Raw genomic sequence first — 13,021 nt, forward strand, 5'->3', positions numbered from 1 at the left:
ATAACGAACGCACGAGACAATGAAACGATAACACGTCGTAGAAGACAAAGGGGGAAAGGATTTTCGAGGAAGATCCTACACTACTGATTGCACAAACATTTTCCATTACAATTAAATGTAGATTCGTATAATTTTAATACAAGAAAGAGACGAAGATTAACAACTTATCGAACGGTCCTTTTAAAGAACCCTTTCCCCATTTTCTCTTGTAAATTCCCGACAAGGAGCAATGATTTTTTTCCAAGAGAAGGGAAAGAGTACAAGTTCGTAGAAAATGAGGGATTCCTTCATGACTCACCTTCGACTTTAAGGAAGATTAAGGAGACGGTGTTTCGATGGGGGTGGAGGGTAGGAATTGAACGCAAATCAGCGTCCCTCAAGGATGACGTGACACAAACAAAAAACCTTCAGCCTGTCCAGTACACAATCTTTTTCGTCCAGAACATTTCTTTTAACGTGACAGTTTATTAAACGAAATTCATAATTATAATAATAATAATAATAATATTAATAATAATATTAATAATAATAATATCAATAATAATAATAATATTAATAATAATAATAAAATAATAATAATAATAATAATAATAATAAAATAATAATCAATGGAAACTAAAGGATAGACAGAAAAAAGATCACAATTAAAGCGCGGGGGTATCAGACGTTGTAAAATCACCCATACACCCCCAAAAAAAACAAAATCTTCGACTCTCGTCCTGTACTCTCCCGTGTTCATATTTCGAAGTCAAAACGAAAGAAAAAGAAAAAGAAAGATGGATCACTAATCAAGAGTCTTCGTATCTTTTTTCTCTTTTTCTTTGTTCGTTTTATATGATCAATGTTTCGCCGGAAACATCGTTTGCGTGAACGTACGCTTCTTCGATCCTCGACGCATCCCCGTTTCTGTCAAATTAAACGATAATACGCGCTATTATGATAAGTCGTTGACATCGTTGATTAAAAAAAGGGGGTTAACGTCGAGGAGAAGAAAACACGAGAGTCTGAATGCGAGTGAAATTCTTCCACACCGACGCGTTGACTGCCACGGTGATAACTGTTAATAACAATTACTAAGGATACAGTCGTTTCATTTCTTTTTAATGTGACGCTTTCAAAATTTGTTTAACCCCCTCGACGAGTGAACATTTTCCTTCGTGTAAGTTTTGAGATAATTTTAAAAATCAAGAACAGCGCAAAAGACAATTTGTAGATTTTACCAATAGGTCGAAAGGGTTAAATATTTGTTAAAGTTAACCCTCGTACGGCAGGGCGGGTCTCTGCTGACCCACTCGGAGATAAAATTTAATATTAAGTTCTTTGAACGTTATGTACGAAATTATCTTAGAAACATCGATTGTTAATTTTAGGTGTGGGTTAACTTGGCCTCTGCCGATCGAGGGTTAATTCATTAAATCGGACAAGTCTTCGAATCTTTATTGAAGTCTTGTATTACACAAGAGAAAGGGAAAAAGGGAAAATGACTTACCCTTCATCGAAGAATCACCCCATGACAGTCAACGCGTGGATTCAACCCTCTCTCGTTCTCTTTTGTCTTCATCCACGCGTACCTTTCACTCGTCGTTTCTTTCTTCGTCTTTCACTCTCGCATCCATTCGTTCTATTCTTCGTCTTAGTAACAAACTAATAGTTTTAAACAACTTGAGCACAGGTAAAGCACCGACGTGTCGCGTCTCGCTAACTTCATTATTTTTCCAAGCATCTCGATGTGTGTCGCGTATATGTGTGTATGTGTGTGTCTGTGTGTGTGTGTCGGAAGGAATAGTCGAGGGAACAAGAAAAAAAAATATGAAACGAAAAAGTAAAACACGGTTGTTCTCGGCGAAACGAAAAGGAAAATTGTTGTTTTTTTTCGCGAGAAATTGAGCTTGCGAAACGTGACACACACGCGGCGCCGTAACAAGAAATTATCTACACAGTACACGCGTTCATCTCTCTTTTCTTCCCTTTTTTTCCTTTTTACCTAAATCGTTTCCGGCGTTTTACGTACGCCACGAATTTCTTCTATGCACCTATATATTTCCTCTGAACCGTTCGATCGATCTCGACGATCAAGAACAAGAACGAAACGGAAGAAGCGGAAAAAAAAATAAAGGAAAATCAGTGGTGGCAGATCGAGGAAGATCGTCGAGATTGATTGTCGGCTAGGCATCGAAAACGGAAACGCGTTCTTAAAGAAACGGACAAATTATCGTAAATATAACTTTGGGCAACGATTGCTTACTTCATTTCTCCTCTTCGTTATCTCTTTCTCTCTCTTTGTCTTCTCTCAAACACGCACGTATTTCCACGCTTCTTTCGCTGTTTCTCGTTTAGACAAGGTACTTAGAATATCTTCAGTAAAGTCTATATCCGTTCTCTCTTTCTTCCTTACGCACCTACCGTACATCGATTAATTAATCAAACAGCTAGATCACCGTGATCACCTCAAAAAGTAGACATTTTTCTACCAAAACTAGAAATTATTAATTAAATTAAAAGACGAACAATAGGAACGATCATATACTTCGAATTTACTTCATAAATTGTTTCGCTAGTCATTTTGTTAGATCGCAATAATTTGTACGTACATGTTTCGAAGAAATTATTGAAATATACGTATACCGCATTGTTCAAATTTTCTTTCATAAAAAATCTTCATTTTTTATTGCTTCAAAATACAATACTTTCTGAACTGATCAAGATAATCATATCCTTTGATCGATTAATCGAACCGATCAATCAATTAATAATAATAATAATATATATAATATTTATTTATTCATTTATTTATATATATATATTTATATATTTATATATTTATATAATAACTATATACAAGGAGGTTCTCCATACCGTCCTCTCTCTCTCTCTCACTCTCTCTCTCTTTCTCTCCTATCCTCTTTTCTCCTGTGCGCCTTGTGTTCAACCCTCTCTTTATCCCTGATTCCTCTTTAATTTTCTATTATCTCCGTTACTTTCGCGTTTATTATTTCGTGGCACTGTCGTCGATATACCCTAAAATCTCTTTCACGCGATTTGTGCCCTCACGTTTAAATCCGTGTGTCAACGTGTGTCTGTGTCTGTATCTGTGTCCATGTAATTCGTATTTAAAAGGTGCGTACGATGCTTAGATCCCTCATCCACTTTGCTTCCATACTTTTGGCACACATACCAACGACCACACTCGTTCACGTGCATACCGTACATACATTCTCTTCGTTAATTATCCCGTTGCGAACGAAACGTCCACTCGACCCAGAAAGGTATGCCCAACCACCCCGTTCCAACTGTTTCGGGCTGGTTGAACCACCCCCCTTGGAAAATAGGTGTACCTTACGACACGATTTCTCCTGGCTTTGCTATTCTCTCTTACGAACAGTGCTCCTGGAAGGCAGGAATATAAGAACGAAATTGCCAAGCGGTCCCATCGATTTTTCGACTCTCTTCTTTTCGGGGGTTGTCCGCTCGAAGGGTAAGCATCGATTCTGTGGATCTCTCCACGCGATCCAATGGGCCGCCAACGACTCGCTAACGATTTCCACGAAACGCGCTTTGTTCGATCAAATATTTCATCCTTTAGATCGTACATGTTCGCGTTACGAACAACGTTCCGATCTGATACGTACCACCCATGTGGTACAACGTTTCATGGAAATTCAATCTTTTAAACAAATGCGGTGATAAAAGGATTAGTTCAGAAAAGTTTCCAAATCTTAGGGATAACACACGCGAATTAACACGCTGACTGCTATGGATTCGTCGATGAACACCGATTCGAATCTGACGTAAATTAAAAAACGAACAGAAAGATCTAAGATCGTGAATTAACTAATTATATACAATTTCAATGTTGTACTGCACGAGCCCGTTTTACATGCGGCAGTCAAAGTGTTAACAGCGCTTTTATTTGTTTAATCAGAAGATTTGAAATGCATCAAAAATATCCTCCTTTATTATTCGGGCCGAGCACCGAAAGGGTTCAAGAATATTCTACAATAATTTCTTATCATTTAACGTTCACATTCACCCGGTGAATGAAACCTATCTATGGTAGTATTGCCGAAGAGAAGATGAAGAGAACAAATCGCTTCGATTTAAAAACCGAAGAAGCCTTTGATCGAGCATGATTCTTTCGGAAATCATAAACTTCAAGCCTCTCCTTCAAACCTTGAACAACCCCAAGCGTAAACGAGTTTAACACTTTGACTACTAACTTTTGATCGATAAAAAGAATGTGATTTATCGTATAAAGAAATTTCAAGCACTATATTTGTAATCAGATAAATGGTAGTCAACGTGTTAAAAATATAAATGTCATCTAGAAAAAATTACAAACAAACAACGAAGCGGTACACACGGATCGAAGGATCAGCGATACCGATGGGACCAGCGTGGATCAAGAACCCAAAAGGCAAACAGAGAAGGTAGATCAGAGTCGTGGAAAAAAAGGCAATCGATACTATTAATAAACCTAAAGAGATCCGAGACCGGGAGAAGCGCGAAAGGACGAAGAAAGCTTGGAACTTTATGGAACCTTCGAAAGTAGTTTAGGGAACGTTTAGCTAACAATCGATAACGCGGTGCCAGGGTTCTCCTCTTCTTTTGTCGGTGACTATTTGCTTTGGCAAGTCGAACAAGTCGTCCGAGAAACACAGTTTTATTCGATAATCGTTCTAGCAGGTTACTTTCTAAGCAACTTCGAAACGTGAAAGTTAATCAGCTAAGAAGTAAAACGATTGGTTACATCGAGGTTGACCGGTGATCGGGATCGATCCTGCCGATTCACGGCGAACCGATATAAGGAGAAGTCCCGATCGATACGGATACCGTATCGAACGGACTTTCTAATATTTCGCTCTTCATGCATGGATGCCCGGTAGCATTAAAACGATTTAAAAGCCCGGCCTGATTTGCATTTGACCAGCAAACGGGGATCTGCAGGCGCCTCGATCGTTCTTGAGATCGATCATCGGGAAACGAGCGTATTCGTCGTGTTCGACTCGCGGTCGATGGATCGTCGAGACGGTGACCGTTTTTTTCCTACATTACGAACAACTTGTCAATGTAGCAAAATCTTTCTTTTTCCGAACGTTAGCTCCGTCTCGAAGGTCCGAAACGACCCGCTTGTCCAGCATTCGAGGGTTAATAATGGAAAAGAGAAATTTAAAAAGCAAACGATCGTATATCCCTAATAAAAGCGTTAACGACTCCGCGATGTAACTTTCACGTTTAACGGTACACCGGCTAGAAAATGATCGAAACGGCGTCGAAGCAAAAGAAAGGGTATTCCGGAACAGCAGGAGGCAATTAATCAGCACCTAGCACCGCGGCTAATCGAACAGGAACGATTTAGAATCACTCGTGATCGGATGCGTGCACACACCGTAAAATAGGTTCTAAATGGTCGTGCAAGATCTACACGATAGTCGAAAGGAAGGTCGAAGGGTAGCTCGGATCGGTAAGGTCGATCGACGCGCTACCCTTCGAGTCGAAGGGAGAAAATCGACGGAGAGGATCGAGTCGTCGAACGGGACGATCGAAAGGGAAGGGACACTATCGCAAGAAACAAAAACGAAGAAGAAGAAGAAGAAGAAGAAGTAGAAGAAGAAACCGAGGAGAAATAGCGGTTTGTTCCTAATCTTCGAGACCAGCCGGAGTTACTGTTTCTCCTTGAGTCCGCCGAGAAGAGCGTGGCTCTCCATCGTCGCGCTGAGATTGCTCAGATTGCTGAGATTGCCCAGGTTGCCCAGATTTCCCAGGTTGCCCAGATTCGGTTGGTGCGCGTAGTTCCTGATCTGGTGCAGACTGATCAGCTGGTTCGGGAACGAGGTGGCGTTCTGATTGGTGGTGGTGCCGGACGTGACACCGGACGAGGAGGAGGCCGGCGAGGACTTCTGCGTCGAGTTGAAGGCTTCGTAGAGGTACGGCCTGGAGGCTGGATGATGGCTGGTCGGATAATGCAGGTGGTTCAACGGGTTGAGCGGATGCTGCATGGAGGAGATCGAGTTTATCGAGATCGAGGAGATCGGCGTGAACGCCGAGCTGCTGTTCGGATGATGATTCGGCGCGCCCGGTTGAGGCGTTTGTTGCCTCGAGTCGTTCTCTATGGACTCGCCGCGATGCCCGTGACCGGGTAACAGCATCTCCGGGTTCTGGTTCTGATGGTAGTCGGTGTGATGATGAGGCAATCGCTCGTGCAGGTCGCTGATCACCGAGTCCGGACTGACTTTCGGCCAATAGTGATCCTGATGATGGGCGGTCATCGCGTGTATCGACGGCCTGAGTCCGGTACCGATGATAGGTGGTCTCTTGTCCGTTCTCTCCGCGTGTTTCTGCATGTGCTTGGCCAGGTAGGTTTCCTGGGTGTAACTCTTGCCGCAGTACTGGCAGATGTGCGTCTTAAGGTGCTTCGACTCCTTGTGCTTCGGTATGTGCTCGAGCAGGCTGGGCTCGTCGGAGAAGCACTTGTAGCAGGAGTTACACTTGTACGGCTTGTCGGTCTGGTGGCACCGGGAGTGGCTCTGTAGGTTGCTCAGCTGGCTGAACGCCTTCGTGCAACCTGGATGCCGGCACTTGTACGGTTTGTCGCCGGTGTGCGTGCGGATGTGCTGCTGTAGGTGGCTCAGTTGGGTGAACTTCCGTTGGCAAATCTCGCAGCGGTACGGCTTGATGCCCAGGTGGATCCTGGTGTGCTGCGACAGGTACGAGGAGTTCGCGAACGCCTTCGAGCACTGGGTGCACTTGTACGGCTTCGCCTCGCGCATATGGATCTGCGTGTGGAGCTGCAGGTCCGCCTTGCTACCGAAGATCTGTAATCAATCGACGACTCTCGTAAGTTATACAGAAAGGATTCTACGCGATAAAGATATACATATATAGACAATAAATTTGAATATGGGTATTGGCTGGGAGTCTCGAATTACCGGCTTTGGGAACGACCTAGGTTAAACTCGAAACGGGTACTACGAATCGACGAAAGACTCGTAAGTACCGATAAACTGGGTGCGGTAATTAAATAATCTTACAATTAGATCGTTAAAATACCGCGCGATGCACCGTTTGGACCGGTTCGATTTCGCTCCCGTTTCCCTCCGATCTTTCGATTTCATCTAGACCTTACCCGTCTCTCCCTCTGGTGGCACATTAGCCGACCACTCGCGGTAAGTATATTTATAAATAAATAAATGTAAACGAGGACTGGCGGTAGCCAGAGCGTACGTGTAAAGCGGGGAGAGGATGACCTTGTCTATCATGGCCTAGCCTGCAGGCATACCTGACTGACTGGCTTTAGCTACCGCATAGAGATCTCCTTCTCTCTTCCCTCTTCCTCTCTTAATTCCTCCTTTCCATGTCTTTTTTTTTATTTCGTTTCTTTTCCTCTCTCTCTCGCTCGCTCTTTTCGTCGTTCGCCTTCTCCGTTACTCTTTGCCCCTTTTTGTTCGTTGCTCGCGGTGTCTCGGTTCTCTTTGTACGGTAGTTCGTTCGTCGGTAGCCTTAAATATCTCTTTTTCCCCTTATTTTTTCCTTCGTTTTCTCTCGTGTTCTGCTTGGTCGTTCGTGGAAAAGAAGATGGCAACGTTGAGCCGAGAGGATGGCTCATTACCGCTTTTGCTCGCCACGATTTCTGCAACGGTATCAATATTGACTCGACAGGTGTTCTAATTTGTCCGATCTAATTGATACCACCCTCCACGAGGAGAAAAAAAGTGGTCGTGTTTCTGGCGTGGAAACAAAGTTGTGCTGACTTCCGGTGATTCCACGAATCCACCTCGATCAACGGCTATAATTTCACCATCAATGGACCGGTTCAAGACTGAATCCTCATTAGGCCGCAGCCACTTTCGAGCACGAGTAACAGCTTGAAAATATCTCCGGAGTTCAATTTTAATCCTTTCTATATACCTAGAGCCTTCGAAAACTCGGTGCTCGCGTTTGACAGCACGTTGTTATCCTAATCAGTGTCGTGTAATAGTCGACTCGTTAGCGATGAATCATCGAGCGTCGAGGCGATACCGCTCTAAATTCTCGGCACTTCGTGCACACCCAGTTTCCTACACCCTGAAATTTTCTTGCATCGAATTCCAAATGAGCCGAATCTCTGCAGCGCCCCGAAATCTCGGCCCTTTAAATTCCGAGTGCCTCGAATTCTCGTAATCGAATCTGCGACGCGTTGCAAAGTAGAATGGTTAATTAACAGCATCGTTGATCTTCGAGTTTGTTTGTTCCAACGTTCGACCTCGAAAACCAGAGTTGAAAAGCAACAAGTAATTCACCGGGGTCACGAGATTCCGTCCTGAAATTACGAGGATGCGTGTTCCGAGTTCTTGGAAAGACGAAACGATCGGGGATGAGAGGATATCGCACCAGGACGACGCGAAGAGGAATCGTAGAAACTATCCTAGACACGCGAGGAACGATGGCAAAATACGATCGGTTTCCTGGCTGATCGCGGATTGCTCGTGATTGTTACGTAAAACGACAGATTCCATTCTCGGATAGCACCGTGCCACGCCCCAGGAATACAAGAATGATTATACGACCTTCGAAGGATAATCGATTTCTATATCAGTGTCGATGCTCTCGTATTTTACACGTAGATCGCGATATCGATACGCGCTGCTTTCTATCATTCATAATTTCATTCAGACATCTCGCGCGAGTGTATCGAATTAGATAAATACAATCTCTTGTAATACAGATGACTAGATGCTCTGGAAATTAAAGCGCCGCTCGTATTCGCGCTGAGAAGAGAATATTTAATAAATGTAGTAGGCAGGATCGATTGTAAGTATGATTCAGAAGTGTCCTCGATCACCGGAAGTCAACTAGAATACCCGGCAAGTCGAGCGAGAAACATCAAGGCACGATCGATTTCGATTCTAGAAAACGAACGGAGCAAATCAATCACGATTCGATTTCTACTTTATATATTCGAAAAATAAACATAAATGACTATTGAAAAATACATTCATCTGTTTAACTGAAGTTTTAATTAAGTCTTTCATTTATGAAACGTAAACGGTAACAGTTAAAGTAGCAATCGGAATAATAAGACATGGAAGGAGTTATTAGGAATGTTCCAAATTTTTGACAATCCACAAACTGGAATTCTGAGCGCTCTCAACGTCGAATTTCCCCAATCTCTTTTGAAACTCATTTTCGCGTGTCAAATAAAAGGCCGGAATAAGATCGAAACGATGCTCGGGACCCACCGGAGGCCACAAATAAGAAAAAAGATTGTTGAGCGAGTATCCCGTTAGTTGTTCTCGCGGTTCTCGCGGGATCTTCTTTAATTCTCTGTTGGCTAGTTTCGACCTCGACAAGTAACGTCTGGCCGATCCTTTTACTCGTGATTTATTCGGCGATCGTTGTTGCGTGCGTCTTCAACAGCTGACTCGCCACGTCCTTTAACGGTCTGGGACCAGTGTATTTTTCTTTTTTATTTCCTCCTTTCGAAACGCGTCCTTGCCGGTGTCAAGTTCGCGCGTCGGGGCCCACGTAACGCGATCGTTCTTTCTGTTCGTGTGGTGTTTCGCCTCTCTCTTTTCGGGGTCTGACCAGCGACGATTAATCGACGGGATTAAAACCTCGTTCGGATCAGTCGAGTTACTTGAGAATTCAAGTTCGAGTTCATACGAGTCGAGCAACTTCGAAGACGTTTCGTAGGTAACGACCCGTTTCGGAATGGAAAAAATCTCGCGTGATTCGATGACATAAAAGTATCACAAAATGCCGTTTACGGTGCGGCAGATTGAAGCTTAAAGTTTGTACAAGGCGATTATATAAAGAACCCAGCGATATTTTTAATATAAAATGGCTGGTTAGTCGTTGAGATAGACAACTGCTAATTTGTGAACCGACTGATGCGCTTCGTGGTGGCAACCGAGATTCAGCCACTATGTAATCAAACTGTTTATGAAATACTTACGTAGCCATTTTCTTAAGTTTCAATTTGATATATCGCGTAGGCTATCTCGGTTTCATGTCATCAAATGAAAACGCGAGCAAAGTCCCTCGTTCACTATTTTCCAAGTTATCTAAAAATTATCCTTTCAAATAAGGAAAGGAATCAATAATTTAATCTCCAACAGAATAATTTAACGATTGTACGTGGCTTTTTTTAGAACGAGTAAACGTTACAGAAGATTGATTCGAACGAAAATGACAAATCGATGCTACCGCGTTTCGAGGATAGTCACGCAGCCAATGACAACTCTTACGGATGAAGATGTTGGAAGAAAAAACTGTTTAATTTATGCGTAAATAAAATTGCCGAACAGGCGCACCTTGCACGAAATATTTCCTCGCGAATTATTACGTCGACGAGCGATTAGTACAGCCCAAGGATATTCTTCTAAATAATCCCGATTGATGTTTCGATGCAAATTTTACTGCGTCAGTGGTCACGAATTGACACTTTTAATTGATAAGGACAATTTATACGTAACCACGAAAAGCATCGGCTTAGAAATTTCAACTTGGAGTTGTTCGCGCTTTCAATTCTCAACGTTTGGAATTCTCAGCGCTCCGGATTTTGGATGTTTAGAATTTTCGGTGCTTCGAGGTCTTCAAGTTTCGGACTCCCAAGCTTTGAAATTTCAGGGTTCCGAATTTTGGGCGGTTAGAATTTTCGGTGCTTCGAGTTCTTCAAGTTCCGAATTCCCACGCATGGAAATCTCAGCGTTCAAATTTTGGACATTTAGAATTTTCGGTGCTTCGAGTTCTTAAAGTTCCGAATTCCCACGCTTGGAAATCTCAGCGTTCAAATTTTGGACGCTTAGAATTTTCGGTGCTTCGAGTTCTTGAACTTCCGAATTCCCAAGCTTTGAAATTTCAGGGTTCCGAATTTTGGACGCTTAGAATTTTCAGTGCGTCGAGTTCTTAAAGTTCCGAATTCCCAAAGCTTTGAAATCTCAGCGTTCCAAATTTTGGACCTTTAGAATTTTCAGTGCTTCGAGTTCTCAAAGTTCCAAATTCCCAAAGCTGTGAAATCTCAGCGTCCAAATCTTGGACTTTAGAATTTTCGGTGCTTGGAGTTCTCAAAGTTCCAAATTCCCAAAGCTGTGAAATCTCAGCGTCCAAATCTTGGACGTTTAGAATTTTCGGTGCTTCGAGTTCTCAAAGTTTCAAATTCCCAAAGCTGTGAAATCTCAGCGTCCAAATCTTGGACGTTTAGAATTTTCGGTGCTTGGAGTTCTCAAAGTTCCAAATTCCCAAAGCTGTGAAATCTCAGCGTCCAAATCTTGGACGTTTAGAATTTTCGGTGCTTCGAGTTCTCAAAGTTCCAAATTCCCAAAGCTGTGAAATCTCAGCGTCCAAATCTTGGACGTTTAGAATTTTCGGTGCTTCGAGTTCTTAAAGTTCCAAATCTTGGACGTTTCGGTGCTTCGAAAGTTCCGAATTTCCAAAGCTCCGAATTAAATTTCTCGCAGGCATCGAAAAGGGAAATTGTGGGACGATAGCCAAGAAGGTAATGAAGAATCAAAAATGGTAAATTCCGAAATCGCGCAGCTATGCGAGAAATTAACACTTCTTTAATTGCGAAACGGTCGTGCGGGACTTCGTGGCCTCGAGGCTACTTGGACTTGGTGTGTTACTTCAGTAATTCTCTGATTAATCGACCGCGATTTGCTCGCACGACGCTTAAGGAACCGAGAAAATCACGTTCTCGGTAATTTCTCGGCATAACGTTGCTCTTGATGACTGTTAGGGAGCTTGATCGATCGACTCTGGAAAGTAGAAATTCTTTTTCTTCTTCTTCCTCTTCAAGTTATTCCATTCGGGACGAAGTTCACTGGCAACCGTTGATGCATGGATTCAGAGTTTGGCAAAACGAGCACGGAATAATTGGGAAGAAACCGGTCGACTCGTTTAATCTCTGCTTCAATTTCTTGATACTCGACGAGCTGCGGTTAATTAAATCCCTCTTTTATCAATCGTCTTGTAAAATCATTATTTCGAGTGTTAATAAACTTTTCTTATTTATTACGCGCTGAAATCTTGCCACTCGATAAGGATGGGAATTGTAACTCTGTATAATATACGAGTCAACAATGTTAATAAAGATCAATATTCGAGAATGTTAGTTACTCATGAATAATGCATGGGACTAAACATAGTCCGACTGATAACGCTACCAAAAATTCCATTTTTATTGACTGCAACGATGGCGTACAAATGTTTTTGGCAGGAAAATATTTGCTCAAAAATTTAGAGAAGCCCAACATCGAAAAGTTTGAAAAAATATTCTCGATTTGGAGCCGAGAATGTTTCCAGACGTTCGTGTTCGAGTTTAATATCGGAATCAAAAGGTCACCAAAATTCCTGCAATCTGTGTCATGCATTAATGGCCAATCGTTTCGAATGACATAAAAAACACTGCAATCTGCACAGCTTAATATTTGATTTTTGCGAAAGATGAATTATTTACGATGCCAGTTTCGCTAATTAGCCGACTAGTCGTTAACAAATTTACTGTACAAAAAGTTGCATAAAAACACGTTAATCTGGTTAATGTTCCGTGGTAAGTATTTAATCAAAGATGTAGGAGTGACAGATTCGTAATTTTGATTAATAAACTTCAGAATATTTCAATTTCTCGATTCTTAATAAGCTTTAGAGAAGGATGTGGAGTATTCTTCGTTTAAAAATTGTTACATTTCCGGGGTGAAGTTCGAGTTAGGGTTAGATCCAAGTTAGGCAACCAAAGTGGACACGGGGCAGCTTCCCCCACTTTTTCCACAGGACAAAATCTCGCATCTCGAATCGTTCGAGTCGATGATCGACCGCGTCTGCGTCCGGTCGTAGCCTACGCGCGTAGCCTCGGGCCAGGACTCGTAAATTCAATTTAAATATTCGACCTTAATGACGGTACGCGTCAGACACGAAAGAGCATTCGGTAGTCGTCAGGGTCGTGGCACGAAGCACTTAAAAAGAAAAAAAAAGAAACGAAAAAATCAAATTTCCGTGACTGATTCGCGTTTCGAGCCTTTAGCTAAAGATGTACATAGGGTGTTCA

General features: G+C 42.4%; 1 protein-coding gene across 2 annotated transcripts in view; it reads right to left on the minus strand.

Annotated features, from left to right (window-relative positions):
- Positions 1-445: 445 nt before the first annotated feature.
- LOC100877359 (zinc finger protein rotund) overlaps positions 446-13,021 on the minus strand; it is a 136,894-nt gene continuing 124,318 nt past the window's right edge. For both annotated transcript variants that reach the window (XM_076534273.1, XM_076534272.1), the window contains exon 6: positions 446-6,812. In XM_076534273.1, coding sequence (XP_076390388.1) covers positions 5,661-6,812 — 1,152 coding nt within the window. In that variant the 3' untranslated portion in view covers positions 446-5,660. The remainder of the gene's footprint in view (positions 6,813-13,021) is intronic.

Source organism: Megachile rotundata, chromosome 8 (assembly GCF_050947335.1).
Source record: "Megachile rotundata isolate GNS110a chromosome 8, iyMegRotu1, whole genome shotgun sequence".
NCBI lineage: Eukaryota > Metazoa > Arthropoda > Insecta > Hymenoptera > Megachilidae > Megachile > Megachile rotundata.